At 31.5% G+C, this 19,548-nt stretch overlaps 2 protein-coding genes across 4 annotated transcripts in view; one reads left to right on the forward strand and one right to left on the reverse strand.

Annotated features, from left to right (window-relative positions):
* Positions 1-225: 225 nt before the first annotated feature.
* LOC124357218 (uracil phosphoribosyltransferase homolog) lies at positions 226-7,987 on the reverse strand. The gene is made up of 6 exons (XM_046808764.1): positions 7,426-7,987; positions 4,148-4,190; positions 2,739-2,888; positions 2,236-2,380; positions 1,826-1,956; positions 226-609 (listed from the first exon to the last, which is right to left on the reverse strand). The coding sequence occupies exons 1-6, from the start codon at positions 7,617-7,619 to the stop codon at positions 535-537; spliced, it is 738 nt and encodes a 245-aa protein (XP_046664720.1). The 5' UTR covers positions 7,620-7,987; the 3' UTR covers positions 226-534.
* Positions 7,988-10,234: 2,247 nt separating this feature from the next.
* The window catches only part of LOC124357219 (SH3 domain-binding glutamic acid-rich protein homolog), a 41,622-nt gene continuing 32,308 nt past the window's right edge, over positions 10,235-19,548 (forward strand). For all 3 annotated transcript variants that reach the window (XM_046808766.1, XM_046808765.1, XM_046808768.1), the window contains exons 1-2: positions 10,235-10,405; positions 19,111-19,293. In XM_046808766.1, coding sequence (XP_046664722.1) covers positions 10,361-10,405; positions 19,111-19,293 — 228 coding nt within the window. In that variant the 5' untranslated portion in view covers positions 10,235-10,360. The remainder of the gene's footprint in view (positions 10,406-19,110; positions 19,294-19,548) is intronic.

Here is a 19,548-nt window from a genome sequence, read left to right on the forward strand (position 1 = left end):
TTTTTAGAGAGTTGAATGGTAAATTTTTGAGTTTCAGGTTCTATTGGAATTAACATAGACGAGACCTCTCCCACTTTGGTACGAAAACCACACTACACAATCTTCAGAATAGAGGACCTGAGAACTACAGGTACTCACAACAGCCTGTGGAAGTAAGGTATTCCTCATATTCTGAAATTATTCAACAAACACTTCTAAGGATTTGAATTAAAACACAAAACAAAATTATTATTATTTACAAATAACAGCTTTATTTATACAAATACATCTACAATGGTTAACATCATTTACTCCAAAATAACTATTCAGTTACAAAGTATCAGGCAACTTTGTGGCAGAAACTAATTTTCAAAACCATAATACAAAACTAAATACCTAAATTATTTGTGGCTCTTGTGAAAGCAATAATACTGACCATGTTGGTGTTTTAAAACTCAATCGACTAACTTGTGCATCACCGTTGTACTTTAAAACAGAAATCAACATTTTGAAGAAAAACTGTAAGAAACTAAAAACTTTCAACTTGTCACTTTATCAGTCGGTTCCAAAATACTTCTGGCCAAAATGGTTTGGTGCTATGTGATGTAACTCTGAAGTTAAAATAACCATCTGTGAACACATAAAAACAATTAATTTTCATTCATAATAATATTGTAAACTAACACAAGAGATATGGGTCTACAAAGTTTTCCACACCTCTTCAGATGTACAAATAAGTTACGTCATGATCTTGATGAGCCACAAAATTACGAGATAAAAGGTCTGATACATCTTAAAAATCCACTTTGCATACAGAAAAATGTAAACCTTATGAACTTTTTGAGAATACAAAGTAAACTGGTTTACAGTTTTAGTCTAAATTCTTGTAATTTGGCATGATTTTTATTGTTTTTACAAGATATTAAATGATAAAATATAGAGAATGGACTAAAGATATATGTCCTAAACTCTAGATTAGGTCAGTCTATAAAAATTAATCAAAGAGAATAATTGATCACACAAATTGTGACAATAATGATAATAAAGATTATAACTAATAAATAAATATCACTTTTCCTTTTGTTATTACTGGAATATTATCATATTCTCTTTTATGTAATATTGATCGCACCCAGTGAGTGATTTAATATTTCAAGATCTTTGATTTTTCATAGTATTATGCCGATGTTTTATTAAAGTATTGCTTAGTTTTATTAATATTACAGTTGAACTTAGAAAATTTTAATTTCAAATTTCAGATAGAACTTTTCAACTAATCTATCAATATTCCTATAGAATAAAGTCTGCATATTTAAAAATGTTAGATGATTCTAAATTTTTAAATTTATCCCATAAGCTTTGAATTATCCAAATTCCACTGTAGGTACTTGACAAACCATACAGAAAATTTCCACTTTTAAACATTGAATTCAGATGGTTATACACTGTATATAAATTTGAGGAAATATTATCATTACATATAATTAGGCTATTCCGAATTTTGTATTAAGCAAACATTTTAACTGTAAGTATGTATTTATATTTACTATTTTCACTTTGTGTAAAATAATAAAATTTTACAGTAAACTTTTACATTAGTCTAATATTCCGATTTCTGAGAACAAACAAGGAATTTACAATTTTAAGTATAAATTTAAAGTATGATTAATGAAATTAATTGTCCAAAGTGATTCTGTGAAAACTAATTTGCATTTAGGAATTTTTAATGGACACTCTGGGCATTTCATGATAAAAGATTTCTTCACAGAAGAGCAAAATGAATTTTTTTGACAGATTTATAAATTATAAAAGATATATAAATAAATAAAAATGAATAACCATTCACCTGTGGATAAGTAGTTGTGATTGCTTTGGCAGCGAATGGAGTGGAGAACAGATTGGACAGTATAATGTTCTCTTCAAGTACATGATGCTCCTTCAGTACCGCCACAGCCTTGATGACAGTGTTTCCTGTACCTACAAAACAGGTTAGATCAACTTAACTCATGTTATATATCAACTCCTCTGTGATTTTTCATTGAACAAATTATTTTGTGTATAGTACATCATTTTTGTATATCTTTAAAATAATTATTAGTGATGAATGTAGCAAGGATAGAATTACTGAATTAATACTGTAAATAATTTGACCAAGACAACCTTAAAATACAAGAAACGTCTAACTACCATTACTCAAATAATCATGACTGTAAATCGTTAATAGTTTATAGTTTACAGTGAGAATGCAGTACTCACTCATAATCGGATACATCAAGAGCACTTTGCGGCTAGCGATATCCTCAGGAAACCTTGCATAGACAATCCTTGCCTCATGAGTATCTGGGTCAGATTCCACCAGTATTTTCCCAATCCTTATTGAACGACAACAATCTCGTAGACCCTGAGAAAAAATTACCAATCAACAACTTCAACTTTACACTAGCTTTGGTTCACTCTTATCCATTTTTTTTATCTATACAAAGCTGGAATCATCGCAGTTGAATTTCCATAAACTTACTGCAATGTTTTTTTTTATTTATTAGCTGAAGTTAGGTCTTAATAACACAAACATACAAAGTTGCAGTGCTGTATATAAATTAATCTATTTAAAATCTGAGGATTAAAAATATTAAAAAATACAGTCAGAATCAAACAGATGCTAACCAATTGATAAAGCATATACATGTGTATGAAACTTTGTGCTATTTATTTGTACAGAATCTACAAAATTATCAGTAATGGCGGTGGCCCTGACTGACCTGTTCCATAGCCTCTCCACTTCGCACTATGCTGACACCACAGTTGCCTCTCTGATACTTGAGTCCTTCGTACTCTGCACCTGTTGGAGTTGTGATGGTACATTTTGAAAATGGCAGTTGGTTAAGACTTTCTTCTATAACAAGACGGATCTGCAACAACATTATGTATTACTTTTAATTTCTTTAGAAGTAAACCAATAAACTGAGGTATGTAAACAAAGTTTTACTGTTCTGCAATTCATGCTTCAATAACTGCACACTTTGGCCCAACCATTGCTCCATTGTGCTTAGAGATTATGTCTAAGACATTGCAGTATACTCTTCACCTAGATTACACTATATTTTGTAGTCTCCAGATTCCATTGATGAGTCAAGTCTGTGACAGATCAGATTTCAAACACTGCACAAAGAGGAAGGTGAACTTGAGCTAAACTCAACATTCACATTGATTCAATCCGTTCCACCATAGCTATGATATGTACAAAAAATATTTGTTTTGCATTAAATGAAGAATTAAACGCACATGAGACTTTGGGTCATCGTGGAAGGCTTCACGTTCACCCCCACAGTGGATAACATCTTGGCCCGGAGAATGATTCTCAATACACAATGTTTACTATTTTCAATTTCGATATTGAGGTATCCGAGATGGAGTTATATAGAAATGTGAATCCCTTAAGTTATCTCATTTGAAAGTTATCATGCATAAAGATAGACAGAAAAAATTACCTTGCTAAATGTTGGGCAATTAAACTTCTTAGTGGCTAATTTTAAATGCACAAATATGTTTTAAGGGATACAGATTTAAATTTTATGATCAATAAATTTATATTTATTATAATATTTCCTTGTAAATTTTCTGTATTCAATACGACACAAATCGAGTACACTTACATTTACAAGACCATACCAATAAATAAAAACTGCATTATCCAGTGGCAAACATCTGTTGATTTTCAGGTGGTAGAAGGTATTCCATCTGTTTTAAGAGTACTGTCTTAGGCATATGGAGATATCCATTTGGGTATAATATGCATATTGCATACCATTCAATTGTTATCCAGATATGAGCTATATTCCAACCTTCAAGACTCTATGGGTCCTAGCAAAGTCATGGTCGAACAGAGTTTCAGAACTGGCAACCTTTTGGTTAGTGATGGTTCAAAAGCAGGACCAAACTACCAACTCTTTGGTTAAAACAGCAGGGCAGAACTGGCAACTCTTTGGTTATTGATGATCCAACAGCAGGACTTAAAATGGCAGCTCTTTGCTTATCAATCTAACACATTAACCACTGATGGGGTAATAAAAATTATTAGATACAAATAATAATAGTTTATGACTACCACTGAGGTCTAGTCTAAAAAAACAGAGAGATTGAATACTTGAGAAACAAACTTATAACTTACCAAACGATCAGCGAAAAACTTAAAATCACTTCTGGTAGTGTTGCTGAAAAATAAAAGGAACATTTATGAATTATGTACTTAACTGCAGGCTACACTATTAACATTATATTAGCCAGAGCTAAATATGAATTGGTTTATCTCGTAAGTTAACCTAGAACTATCAATAGATTTAAAAATTGTGGGTTGAAAAATCCCAATACCAGTCAACACTTCATCACTCATGTGGATATAATATTTTTAAAAGAAACAATAATGTCATTATTCAATAATTTAAAAATCAAACACTAATTAAATTTAATTGTGTATTTTATTTTATTAGGTACAACAAAAAACAAAATTTAACTATAGCAACATTTGATTTTTAAATTAATGAATAATTAAATCCAATAAGCAAGAAGCAACTACATTATAACTATGCTAATATTAAAACAAAATAGAAATTTTACTTGTAGGCCTATTATTCTTGAAATAAAGAATGAAATTCTCAATTTTCAGCAAAATTATCGACCTATATCTTATTGGCTTGCGCTGATATATCTTTCATTTACATATATTACCCTTACTTTTACATGTGTCAAGCTAAGTAGGACATGACAAAATATTAAATTCAATTTTTTTACCCCACAATTCAAACTTCTTTATTGATAATAATGACAGTGCACATAATTAGGAGTATTAAAAAATGGTTTTAGATAGTTCTTGTTCCAAAACTTAATATTTAACACAAAAGTTGGCCTTTCTGATTAAACAGGGGCCACCCATAAGATCATGTGGTGGCTGTTATGGTTAGGCGAATTTACAATAAACATTGTAGTTATTGTAAAATATGTTTTTTCCTCACTTTAAGAAAATAATCTAGATGGTTATGTCTGGCATTGAGTCAGTCAAGGTGAAGATCACAGTCCTGCTTAGTGACAGCGAGCATATGCAACCTGTCAATGTGACTCATTAATAAACTCAATCTTACCATACGTTTTATCTTGTGATATTTTTAGCTCTCTCAAAGATTCATGATCAGAATCCTCTAGAACTTTTTCCTTTCCTGCTCAATAAGATCCAAAAAGTTAAATCTCTAGAAGTTAAATCCATGGTAACTTTATGTAAGTGGTACCCATACAGGTTATAAGGGATGTATCATAAAATGGGATTCAAACACTAAAAACATGTTTTTGAAACTTCAAAAAATAAAAAATGTCTTATTTATAACTAAGCAAACCTTTTTAGAAATTACATTTTAGTAGTTTGGTCATTTTTTTTACTGAGTGTTTTTATCTTTATAACTATATATAGGCTATATTTCAAATAAATTGAACATGTGCTTACATAAAATTTTAATAACATAGGCCTAGCCTAACTTATATGGAATCTACATTCTTTCCTCATCCATCTGACAGAATATGATTACCTACAATGTCTTATGCAAATGCAACTTGTTTTTTTTTACTAACTAAAAACATCTTCATTCTACCAAATATAATTAAAAATGTCTGAAACAGGTTTCTAATAAACCCTATTGTTGCAAATAGAAATGTGTTATTTTATTTCAGTTAACATATTACAAAATATTATTAGTTGTTCTTTCCAGAGTGCTGCAAGAGTCACGTTTATCTTAGGAACTATATTTCCTGAATAACCATTTGGTGGATAAATATTCCTCTCAATATGGTAGTTATCTAATGGTAACCAGTACATTTGAACTATGACTGTGTCTGTGTGTTAGCTCTCTTCCAGAAGGCCGGTAAAACTGTCAGTCTATCTGCAGATTACATAAAAATAGCTTTTATCAATTTAGAAATAACACGATTACATGACTAACTCATACTCTCACTATGTAAAAACACGGTGACCAATTAAAAAAAGAATAAATTAATTTCCTAATGTTTTATGTAGTCACATAATTTACAATCAAACATGTTAATAACTTTCAAAACTAATTGACAGTAGTAGAGTTAACACGCTGTGATCAAGTAATGGTCACCATTGTTATCCATGAGATAGTGAAGGCTACTGTACAGATATGTTGTTGGTGTTTTACTAGGGTAAGGTACGATTAGCGGACCCGGTTTTTTTATATAGAAGAATGTAATTATCGATACCTAATATTCGCATCTAAAATCCTAGACTATCAATCGATATAAAAGTGTCTGTAGTCCGCAACAACAAACATATTATGTTTTAAATTAAAATGTGAATTTAATATTAACAGTGATCAAACAAATTATTATAACCAAAATTATGAAAACTGAAGACGACCATATATACTCCTCTCACAGTTACATTTGTTTCTTTCCCACAAATTTCACATAATGGGTTTTTCGGTACGAGTCCTACATGTGAAGCCACGAAAAACATGTCTTATCATCTTTCAAAGCAATGTTGGGTAGTTTCCTAGTTTTAAATTGACAGCCATTCTTAATAATCAAATGTTACAATATGTAAAATTGAAATATTACCTTACGTGTATTACTTGAAAGTGTTTACAGCTGTATAATATATAGATTATTTAAGTTAATTATTCAAAGTAATTAATTAGTATCAATTGATTATATCAATGGTTATGATTGAGTAATATCGTTTGTCAATTTCGATATAAAAAACCGGGTCCGCTTATCGTACCCTACCCTTTTACTAATCTGTTCTGACCACAGAACACTCAGACAATCTACCAGGAGCAGATGTACCGCTGAAAATCATAAATAACAAGAAGCATAGTAGACAAATATAACCACAAATTTACATTTACATTCCAATTATTAAAAAACATAGTTTGTGATTTGCACTTGCTAGAATCATAATATGATTCTAGGAATGAAAAAAAATACATATTATGTAGGCTATTTGTTTTCTGGAGGACAAGCAGATAACCTTAAAAATGTTGAAATTTTGATTGCCTATTATGGTCGTTAACCTCACTGATACACTGGAAATAATTAATTTTATATAACTAGGCCTATAATTATAACATTTTTGTAATCGATAGTTTAGGCATTTCTAATGGTTAATTTACTATCCTGGTTCGATTGTGGTGGTGGCCACTTTCTATACAGCACCCTAAAGTAGCGTGAGTTATGCCAGATGTATTGGGCTTTACAACTCTTAAGGTTAACTCATACACCATTACCATTTATATTTTATCTCAACAAAAGCAACTAGCCTAGTATAAATGGTTAATTATGATTTTAATGCACACTTTTTTTTAATATGGCATGAGGCTCAAAGTGCGAGTTCTGGGATAACTAAGAATTACTTAGAGAGCTGTAGAAGTAAGTAGTACTCACCGATCCCTGAGAATAGTTTGAAGTTCACGAACTTGATTATTGGTTGGTAACAACTTTAAATTGGGACCATACTCCTCTACAATTTCATTTTTCTGATTAGCTACATTTATTGTGTTCATACCAATACAACCATTTAGATCACCTGCTGATCCCATATTTTGTCTTAAATTTCTTTCAGATTCCACAATAACCATTTTAAAATTTATTCAAAATCAAATAATAGTGCACATTCATTTTATACCCACTCTCTCCTCGATTATTAAACTAAAAATAAACAGTTGTTACGACTTATTACTTTAATGTAGATTTGTAAACTGATTACTGAATGTTTAACAACAAATTCCACATCCAATATTATTTCAAAACGTTTGCAACGTGCAAGTACATTTAACCTCAAACTTAGATGATGTCAATTTACTCATATTGTTTCTGTTTGTACTGGGTGTACTTTCAGCTGCCAATAATTGCCATTGGTCCTCCCTGGTTGAAAAAATACAATCTCGATACAGACAGAGCCTGAATCACCAGAACACTAACGAAAATGGCTTAACAACATACGACTCTTTTTAGATTGGAAGATCAGTATCAACATCAACCCATCATCTCTCAAATATCTCTGCCCCTGGAACTCTCATAGAAATCATGTTTGCAATTTACTTTATATCTGCCTTTGGTTTGCAGAAAATGCAAAAGATGTTTAGTGTCCATGGCCATTTTAGGATGACGTACATCATGTTATGTTTGTATTTAACTCATGAATTCCAAGCATATACTGTCTGACAAAATGTTTACTCACCTCTTATGCCAAATGTTTCATGATCTCAAGCGAAACGTTCCAGTGGTATTTAATCCTGTAAGGTTGCTGTAGTTCTAAGATGGAAACACGAAGGAGCCTCCTCGAAAAATATTGAACTGAAAGCTAGAAAGAGAAACGCTAAATAATATAAAATAAAATTACGACTTCCGTTATTGGGCTTACCTCAGGCAACATTGACCTTGTGCCATGGGCTATAATTTTACTTTGCAAGAGTAGTAGGCGGTAATCACAACTCTGTCAAAAAGAAAGGCGGGTGGAATGGAATGGACGGCATCTTTTCAAACTTTTTGAAGAATATACTGGCCCAAAGACAATATCTCTTCTCTGTCTACAATGAGATTCTAGTACGTGCTGGCTACCCACGTCTTTTAAAGTACGTACGTTAATGGCAGTATTGAAGTCAGGCAAAGAACCAGAGCTAGCTGAAAGATAGCGCGCAATAGCATTTCTAAGTTTGTTATAAACTGCTTGAAAAGGTGCTAAGTTTGGCCCTTTCCCATTCTCAATCCCAGCAACCCTGTTGAACAAGCTGAGTTCAGACCTGGTTACGACCGGGTTCTTACGTTAACATGCATCTTTTATTGAGGATATCTGTCGCCCTCTTGGATCTAACAGCGGCTTAAGACAATGTTGAAAGATGGGTCTAGATTATAAATAATACAACCTTGTCTCACGGCCTGTTCTTTTGCGTCTTCTCAATTCTATGTTGAGCAGCAGAACGCGTCAGCTCTATCTTCGGTCTACTATGTAGCTTAAAACAGGTGCTCCTGCCAGGTAAAACAGTTTCCATACTAAAATAGTTGACGTAAAACTTAACAGAGTTATGAGGACAGGAAGTGGCACTCTGACACCTATTCCTCTTCCTTGGCACCCGGTATTTCATAACAACGAACCCTCTAAATGCGCCGCAAAAGAGCATTAGGTAATAAGAGGATATGATAACATTTTGTGAACCTCCGAATTACAGAACCTCTCACACAACAGAGGTCGGCTGAAGTCCAGACATCCACTCTAACAGATTACCTATTACCTGAAAGGGACTATATACATTAAACACACCTGGCCATGTAATTGGATACTACAAACAAACATTCGTTGTTGCCCATTTATCACAGTGGTTTGGCTGTCTGTATTTTATTTCGTATGACCATAGCTAGCATTGGCACCATATACATTCTACATACGGTATATTTTTTCTGATGGGGTGGCTGGAACGTTATTTCTGTATTCTGTTTTCATTGAGTATATAATGTTTTACAAAGTGCATAGGATACATATTTTAAAACGATTTATGTGAAAGATTTTTAACCTAAAACCTCTCATATTTGTTGTTTCTTTACTGTTTTACTTCTTACTATGTCAAATCCATAAATATAAAAAAAATAATAACAATTTTGATGCCACTGACATAAAACCTCTGAAGGATTTTCTCCTGAGATGAAAAACACTGTTATCTTTTTATATAACGGACATGAACTAGTTATCAATATTTAGAGGGCTTAATGTGTTCTTTAAGTAACATAAAAATAGTAAACTTAAAAATCACAAAATAAAGTGTATGAGAACACAATTTTATTTAATTAAATTACTTCTCAGGTAGACGAGTGTCTATTAAAACAAACGTTTAAATACGTGTCCGAATGCAGATAACCAGTAATACATTGTTTTATTACAAGAAATACATTTTACATCTGTAAGGAATGATACTTGGGTGTCCAAAATGCTCATATAATAACTCAACAGTTTTTAGTTTTATGTGTAATAAAGGTAGATCATTCCACTGTGTAAAACAGAGGGTGGGTTCCCTAGTTTTATAACGTTCTTCTTATCAATTATTATTATTATGAATAACCTGTATTATAATATTTGTACAGTTAAACGGTTCACTTTTGTACAGATAAAATAATAAGTATCTTTTATTGTCTGTGATGTAGTGTTATTTTTAGTATAGACATTACAAAAATACAGTTTGTTTAAACAGCTGTTCTCAGGGCCTTGAGAATATTTGCAGTTGAGAACACAGTTGAAGTACTTTATTTTCTTATCGAGCCATCAGGATATTTTGGATTAGCGTAGCTGCGTCTATTTCTATTGTGACAGTAATTTTTATCGCTCAACATGGTAGTGAAAGTTTACATCTCAGGGATATCGGGAAATAAAGAGGTGAGATTTACTATTTTAAGGGCTAAAGTGAACAACTTAACCTTGTACTGTGGCTATAGATTTCATGCTAGAATGAGTCAACCATAACCAATTAAATTATTATTGTTCTGAAGTACCAAGGCCTGTGTCAAATGAGAGGATAAAAAAATCATTGCAGGCTAAGGGTTCTAAGCTCTAGATTATTTTAATATTATCCATCCAGTTGCCGATAGAGTTAAATTAACTAACTTGTAATTTCCAATCTAGACAAAATGACAGGACCATAAAATCAAACATTTTGGTTACTTTTAAGTTTGCTAAATAAATGAAAATAATACTAAACTAACTAATGTGAATAAATCAAGACTGCAATATTTTATGACAGAAAGATTTTTCTAGCAAATATTATGGAATGCATCTCTGGACTACAGTAGCTAGCCTAGTTATGTTTATCTGATGTTATGGGGTATGCAAGTGCAGCAGTATGAGTGGCACTACAATCGAATCATCGCTATTCATGATTATTGATTTATTGATATTCATAAGTATTAAATCCTCGAAATTCATGATTGTCTAAAACTAATGAAACCAGAATTTCGAACCAAATTGAATTATAAGTATCATACACATGATATTGTTTGATTTAATTGGAAACAATAATATTGAACAAAAATTATGTTACAGGCTTTTAAAATTATTAGATTATGTAGGCTATATATAAAAGAAATATAGATGTTTAAAATTATTGAAATTAATAATACTAGTACTTACTATTAATTTACAGTGTAAACTGTCTGACAGCATTTAAAATATGTTCAAATGGATTATTGCCAATAATCATTACATGTCAGTGAAGGCCCTAGATATATTTTGCAAGATGATCAGCAATGCAGTCACTCTTGAGTCCCATTTTTAATGATTTCATTGTAGCTCTCTAATTGGATTCTATTGTTTGGGTGTTTACAGAAGTTAGTGGATAGAAGAAATTTTTTCTGTGGTTTACAGTAACATTGCTGTATCATTTTGTATTAAAACCAATATAGGATTTCCAAAATCTGTGTCTGTCATTGTTCCTTGTTAGGCATGTTTCATTAACCATTAAAAAAGTTAATCAGCATCATTTATTTTTTGGGCAAATCTCCATACAAACACCTCTTGTTTCCCTTTTGGAATGTCTATATTTTTGTTTATTTCTATAATGTCTATAACTCATACTAGTCTCTCACATTTATACTGTCTCTTTCTGATTATTGCTTTGCATCAACTTCTACTACAACTCCTTTACCAGTTAACAATTTTTTATTTTCAAACTTGTCAACTAAACCACACAAACCTCTCTTCAAAATGATAGCCAATCTGCTTTGGCATTTCTGCATGTACTTATACCATCTGCATTGGTATTTCTGCATGTACTTATACCATAAATACTACATTCTTTTATTAAAAAATCATAGTTTGGTTTGGTTCCAATTAAAACAGTAACTTACATATCCATAAACAAAATTTAAGATGTTAAACAGTCATCTCAGATAGGTATTTTTTATCGTCATGTTGTTTTTGACTTTTCTTGCAACGAAACTCTATTTGATTTCCATCTTTAATTCCAGTTTTCATCTCCTCACTACAAAATGGACAAATTGGATTGGTGGTTAAGATCAATATTTTGTAGCGATTTGAAACATTGTTCAATGTCTTAAAATACTTTTTTTACACAAAAAGGTCATGTTCATTGCTATTTTTGTTATTGATATCTTTACTCACTACACAAATGATTTTAGTTTTATTGAATTAACCTAACTTTAAAACATTTTTTTATTTTGTGAAACAAAAACAGCTTGTCAGTTATTAATTAGATTTTTTGGACGATCAGAACTTTGATGATCAGTTTTGTTCATATTTTTGTTGTCAATACCTTTTCTATAAAATTGTTTTATAAGATATAATAGATCCATTATCAATACATTAATCCCAACCACAACTATATTTTATACTTTTTGTATGTCTTTGATTATAAATAACAACAATATCATAACTGTCCCATATGTGTATTAACCTACTCCTGCCCTACCCATGTTTTGAACTAACCAAACCAAATCTTAACTTGTAATGTTGATATGCTACCTAGGGTGAATACAGTACAATAGTCCTGAGAAAAATTATACCAAATCTAACTATCTGACTGTTACCTGTTTCAACCTACAGTACTCGAAGGTTTACAGCCAATACTGTTAAATAGGTATATAACATAGAGTATATGTTAAATAGGCCCTGCTTACATTCTCAGTAAAATCATTTATGCTTTAAATGATTTTAAAGAAAACAGTTTAACTTCCAGAAATAAAAATAAATTAAGTGATACTAGGCATTCAGATTACCGTCATCTTTTAAACATTGTATCTTGGAGAAGTCTAAACAGTAATTAACTAGATTGTAAACTTAGGACTCATAGACCTAATACATGTTCCTGGGAACGGTTCAGTATCTTTTAGTATAATATTTACGAAAGAAAGCTAGTCAGGTGCTGGCTGCGCATCTGATGTTCCACTTTTAATATGGAGTTAAAATTTTAAGCTGTGTTTTATTTTATATTTATCACAAATTCATAAAGGTTTCACTCTAGAAACATAGATTTCAATATTGATAGCTAATGGATTTAAAAATTACAATTATTTGTTAGTACTTATTATTTATTATTTATGTTTAGAATAGATCTTTCATTTAAGAAACTCACTTTTGAAATAAATTATAAACCATTAGTATGACCAGATAATTTATTTTTAACAATTAAATTAGCACTGAGATTAAGTATCTGAAGTGAAACATGTATAGATTTAAGTCCTCTTACTAAGTGCATAAGTATCATCTCAGTATTTGATGTTTTATTAAGATTTTAAATGACAGTTACTAAATTACTTCTAACTATACAATCTCGTAAATACTGTTATATAGCACAATTCCTCTTATTTTTAATGTTTTTAAAGATAAAAATGTTAATTACAATTTAAATTCTTACTGTATTAAAACTGGAGTACATATGTCTGCGTGTGCGTGCGTACATTTGTGTACAACAGTTTTTTCATCCAGTTATGTATTTATTTAGAGACTAATTCATTATATTTATGTTGAAAATATAAAACAGCTAATGTGTAAGAAAACATGTGACAAACATTTTATTTAGTAATAAAGAGAAATATTTTATAAATTTTCTGGTAAAATTTGTTGTTTTTCTTTATTGTAGGTATATTTTACTGTAACAAAGTTTGTGACAATTACAGAGCTATAAGTACTTTACAGGGTGTTTTGAATTAAAATTTGAATTAATATTACACATATCCCTTGCTGGAAATAATCATGGTTTGTTGAAAAAAACCTGATTTATATTTACTTACAAAATTTGAAATGATTCTGGAAACAGTTAAAAAGGTGTTGATAACAAGAAGACAGCAATCAGCTGAGACTATACATGGAAGGAGGAGTTGAATGTGGACAAGGTGCTTATTTCATATCATTATAGGGGATACATGCTATCCACAGGCTGCAGATAATACATATTGAGAATTTTCTCATTCAGTCCTAGGGCATTTTGGGTCTCTAATATGAGTGTATTTTGTGTTATAGGCAAGGTGTATAAAATGTCTGGAAAGACCTTAATAAGTTTAAAGCCAATCTGGAAACATCTTAATAAGTTTAAAGCTACATCAGATACTGGGCACATAATCTATGCTTTATTTTTTATAGATTGATTCTTAACATTTACCATATACAAAATGATGGCCGTTTAAGGTTCAATATTGATCTTATTTCAGCATCCACCATTTTGTGATGAAAGAAGATTTTTAAGTATGGTTTGTGGCATTATGTTCCAATTCAAAATACCTTTTAAATTATATGCATATTATTGACCTAAGCTTGAATTTAAGATTTAGATTTCCATGACACTCCAAATACCCAATGATGATGATTATTATATAAAAAAATTGTAAGATGAGTTTATAAAATTCAGCAAAGTTTGTAAAAGTTATCTTCTAAGGATTAAAACAATATTAAGAGGTTTCCAGACATTTTTGTCTCTCTTATAGTACAGTATCTAACAGGTATCAGAAGGATATTTTATTTAAACTTAGAAGAAAATAATTTAATTTTACAAAAACTTTAAAAACATGTTTTAAGTCCACTCAATTGAATTTGTTTATAACAATATCTGTGTTTTGGAATATTGACAATTTAGCTAAAAATAATAATTTAATTATTAATAAGTTATTTAAATTTTCTATATCTCTGCACTTTAAACTAAAATGTAATTGTAAGTTTTGAAAATAATAATTTCTTTTACTTGCTCATGATTCATTATAATAATGCTATGACATATTGGTTATTAAACTTCCTTTATTTAAAGACAAAAAAGGTTTAAATTCTTCTGCCTTATTGTTTAATGTATAAGATAAAGAGATAGTTTAATAAGATTGAACACTCATAGTAATTACACTCATTACACAACAAGCAGCATATGGACTGTTGCTCAGCTGTGGATGGATCTTGTGAAATCACCACCACCAGTAGGTAAGGAGTTGTGTCCATGTTGGGCTGATTGAGGTAGGGCCCTGCCTACCTGGCCAGAGGCGGTGAACAGTGGAGAGAAGTCACTGGCCGCTGACTAATGCTCATTAGTCACATACCACTTGGAAAGAAAATTGAATCTGTACAATGAGTCAGGTCTGACTAATGTGTACATAATGAAAGAATAAATTCATGTATTATAAATACATACTTGTTCATACACGTTGGTTATAAAAATAAATTATAGTAAATTAAATAAATATAAGATATAAATTCAAAAGTGATATTTTCAACATTTTTTAGTTGAATAACTTTATTATATGTTTTGTATTACTTGCATTTTGTTACATTAAATTTAGCAAGTGTTAATAATGCTAGGCCTAATATGAAAATGACATGTCAGCTTTGACTGTGCGATGTATTACGAGTATTGTGCTTTTCTTATTGTTCGTTGATGTTATCTTAAGGTAAAGTCTCATTTTTCTGTAGTAATATATATTCAAGCCTACAGGTTAACCTAAGTTACACTGATCAAAATAATTGGTAAGTTGGTGAATCAAGATCACTTATTTGAATTTTTTCTACAACTGTCATTAAATTTTGAACAATTAGATTTGCAATGTTAATTAGCTGAAAACAATTATTTTATCTGGTCCTAAACTTTATACTCTTCCTACAAGAGGTCTCTTTTTGTTCCCCACATTACAGAATGTGAGTGAGGTGAGTAAAAACACGGTAATGTTATTGAGGAAGAAAATGGGTTTCCCTCAATAGAGGTTAGGAGGACTGTGCTAGACAGCAGATAAAAAGTAACACTATGAAATTCAGTATTACGACTGTGACTATAAGTTATTGTCTATTGTTCATTCTTTAGACAACTATTCAATAATATATTCTTATGACAAATTTCATATTGTTGTTTGTAACCATTTTACGAAAACTGAGGCACTAAATTATTAGCTTTGTCCACAGGAGAACGTAATTAATTGCCTTGGTTGTAAATGAATACTCCATATTTTTGTGCTTTTCTACGTAATTTCCTTATTTACCTCAAGACCTTACTTTTAGCCTAAAAGACATAAAATAAACACAAAATATTACGAAACTTTAAGGTAGGTGTTATAACATGATTATACTGAAAACAATGTTACATTGGAAATATTTATGATGGAGATTAACTGAAAACGTGTATGTACTCTTAATCTATTGGCTTATCATGACATTTACTTGGCTTAAAATGAACGATTTTTAATATCGCTCATACATGAAATTTAATTGTCTAAATAGTGTAAGGTTTTTGTGTAGAGAATGAAATTGTTTTCCAATATAAAATATATAATACAAATAAATAATTATAAATTACCAACAAAATTATTGATTCCAAAATTCACATAAACACACTTTGTTTTGTTTGTCTTAAACATGGATACTGATATGATTTCACACATGAGTCGTTAATGCCATAGGTTTTACAGCCAACCTAACCTTGACTTTCACACGAGACTGAGCAAGTGAACTGAATTAATATTTGTCTACAGACCAAAACCTCATTTTTATTTCTTACAACATTTGATGTATTATCAAAGTCATTTTGTGTTACTTTAAATATTTAATTGGTCTTATAGTTATTAATTTTTAATAGTATAGTATAGATAGCTACACCTGATAGCAAATAAATCAAGCATTTTTATTGCAATAATGAAAATGAAAAGTGCAAAAAAGTGTTTTTGAATTTGACTTGGCACATTTACATACGAAAATGTACTGATCCCATCGAATGCAACCCAAACTACCTCAACTATGAGATTAAGGTAAGCCCTCATATTAGCTTTGCCACAGACTACTGAGCCTTATAATGTGCCAGATCACAAGTAGGTCTAATGCTGGTATTAGAGCTTGAGTCTACAATAGGGCACCTCCAACATCCTGGAGCTTGTGTATTAGATCTTGTGGTCATCCAGACAATCATATCATATTCCATAAAACAGGTACATTCTTGACTGATACTGCTTGTAGATGGTCAAGAATATTGTCAAGAAAACAGGCTACATCACATTTCATTAAGCAATCTAGTAACAACAAAAAGCCCTATGGCAAGTGATAAATTGCCGGGACAACAAGACTTTAGACTCCATAGAACTAGAAATTGATGGAAAACTCCAATCAGACCCACTACTTGTTGCAAACCACCTTAATCTCTATTTTACAACAGTAGCTGACAAAACCTTAACAGAAATGGGACTCACACAAACAAGCAAACAACTCAACCAGCTACAGAATCATATACCTGATATATCGTTATGGCCTTGTACCCTGAAAGAAACAGAAGAAGCCATTTCTAACCTCAAACAAAAGCCGTCGGCTGGGGTGGATGACATCTCATCAATCCTTTTGAAAGGCTGTACCACCTCTAACATCTATTATCAACAAAACTTTCTCCCAAGGCATTTTCCCTAGAGCTCTAAAGTTGGCAAAAGTGTTTCCAAAACTAAAAAAGGATCTCCAACTGACATCAACAACTACAGACCTATATCCCTTCTCTCTACAGTTTCAAAAGTGATTGAAAAAGTAATGTTAAACCGGCTTATAACACATTTCACCGACCACAATGTCCTAACCACCCAACAACATGGGTTTCTGAAAGGAAGATCAACAATTTTAGCATTGATAGAACTCACTGAATTCATTATAGATCAGATGGAAGATGGAGCTCCTGTGACTGGCCTTTTTCTGGATTTTACTAAAGCATTTGACTGCTTGGACCATAATATCCTCCTTCAAAAGATGAATAATATGGGAGTCAGAGGAAATACAGCCAATTGGTTTACAAGCTACCTGGAGGGAAGAACACAAATGGTAGAAATATCATATACCAAAAACAACACCTCATATCGTGTAACATCAACACCACTCCCTCTAAGTAGAGGCGTTCCTGAAGGATCTGTCTTGGGACCGGTACTTTTTATTCTGCTAACCAACGATCTCCCAAACTATCTCCAAGAGATTAGCCATGTACTCATGTATGCTGATGATACTGTCCTCCTCATAGCAAATAAACAAGTACAAGAACTAGAAATAGCATCCTTTATCGCTCTAAATACAGCAAAACAATATTGTAATCAGAATGACTTAGTATTAAACGACCATAAGACTCAACAACTAAACATTGGAAGAAGAACAGTTGAATTGACAGGACTCCCAGAAGTTGACCTTTATAATAAAGCTAAATACTTGGGAGTAACTATTGATGACAAACTCACCTGGACACCACATATTGATCAACTTTGTTCAAAACTTAACTCCTGCATCTACGTCCTTAAAAGACTAAAGGCTACCAATACTCAGGAGATAACTAGAATTGCCTATTTCACACTTTTTGAGGCTCATCTCCGATATGGCATAACAGTCTGGGGCAAATCCTCAGCAAAAAATGTGCAACGTATCCTGGTAATTAAAAAAAAAGCGATTAGGATCTTAGCCAACCTCAATCCACTTGACTCCTGCAGAAGTACATTTAAAAAACTAAAGGTACTCACATTAGTATCCCTCTACATCCAGGGAGTTATCCTTTACGCTACTAATCAAAATCTAACAAGAACAGGACAGCTCCATTATTACAACACCAGGCATGGAAACAATTTCATTTTGCCTAACCACCGTCTCAGCCTATATGAAGAGAAGCCAAGCTACATGGGACCAAAATTGTTTAACTGCCTTCCTATCTACTTGAAGTAGATCTCCAGACAAAAACATTTTAAGAGGAAACTTCAAGAATGGCTCCTGGAGTGGTCTTTTTACTCGATCAAAGAATTCACTGACAAAGAAAACAACAACATCAAAGTTTGTAAAATTAAAAACCACTTTTGCATATTTATATAAAATATGACTTTACTACCATGACGCCATTGTATTTCTCCATGAAATTACAAATAAAGAATTTTTGATTTGATTGGATTGATTTGAATTTGATTTGTACCTATCAGAACTGGTTACATTCAGAGCTTGAGTCTACAACATGGCACCTCCAACATTCTGGATCTAGTCACATAAGTCATACAATAATAATTTACAATATAAATGGTATTCGTGTGGTCATGTAGATTGATTAAAATTGTCTGTAGATAATAGGACTGAATAATATATCATGTTCATTTTATTCATGGTTTTAGGTAAAAAAGAGGCAGCAAAGAGTATGCATGATTTTGGACAGTAAAAACATAACATATGAGGTTATAGACATCACGGAACCGGGGAAGGAGGCTGAAAAGGAGTTCATGCAACAAAACAGTGACGCCAAAGATGCCAAGCACCCCCTGCCTCCACAAATATTCAATGGTGAAACCTACTGCGGAGTAAGTTAAATTTTAGAATACTTTAAACTTAAAAAACCTAATGTTTGGGTTGTGTTAACCCTCCTTTACTGTTGTTAATCATCCTTGTGCCTAGTCTCTTTTGCACTCTAATTTAGTTCCAGCCAAAAATACGATGTTTTAAAATCAAGGCTTTAACAACTCAGGTTAATGTTTATCTTTTTAAAAATGAGGATCTAAATTGGTGAAAAACTATAAAAAGTTTAAAAAATAAGTATAATTTATACTCACAAAAAG

This window comes from Homalodisca vitripennis, chromosome 3 (genome assembly GCF_021130785.1).
Source record: "Homalodisca vitripennis isolate AUS2020 chromosome 3, UT_GWSS_2.1, whole genome shotgun sequence".
In the NCBI taxonomy this organism is placed as follows: domain Eukaryota; kingdom Metazoa; phylum Arthropoda; class Insecta; order Hemiptera; family Cicadellidae; genus Homalodisca; species Homalodisca vitripennis.

What these genes read in the sequence shown, in the direction of transcription:
- LOC124357218 (XM_046808764.1), bottom strand. Translation starts at nt 7,619, where the DNA reads ATGGTTATTGTGGAATCTGAAAGAAATTTAAGACAAAATATGGGATCA. An exon ending in GTGGAGAGGCTATGGAACAG is followed by an intron (nt 2,381 to 2,738) that starts GTCAGTCAGGGC and finishes ATTTTTTCTCAG; the next exon opens with GGTCTACGAGATTGTTGTCG. An exon ending in CTTGATGTATCCGATTATGA is followed by an intron (nt 1,957 to 2,235) that starts GTGAGTACTGCA and finishes CCTGTTTTGTAG; the next exon opens with GTACAGGAAACACTGTCATC.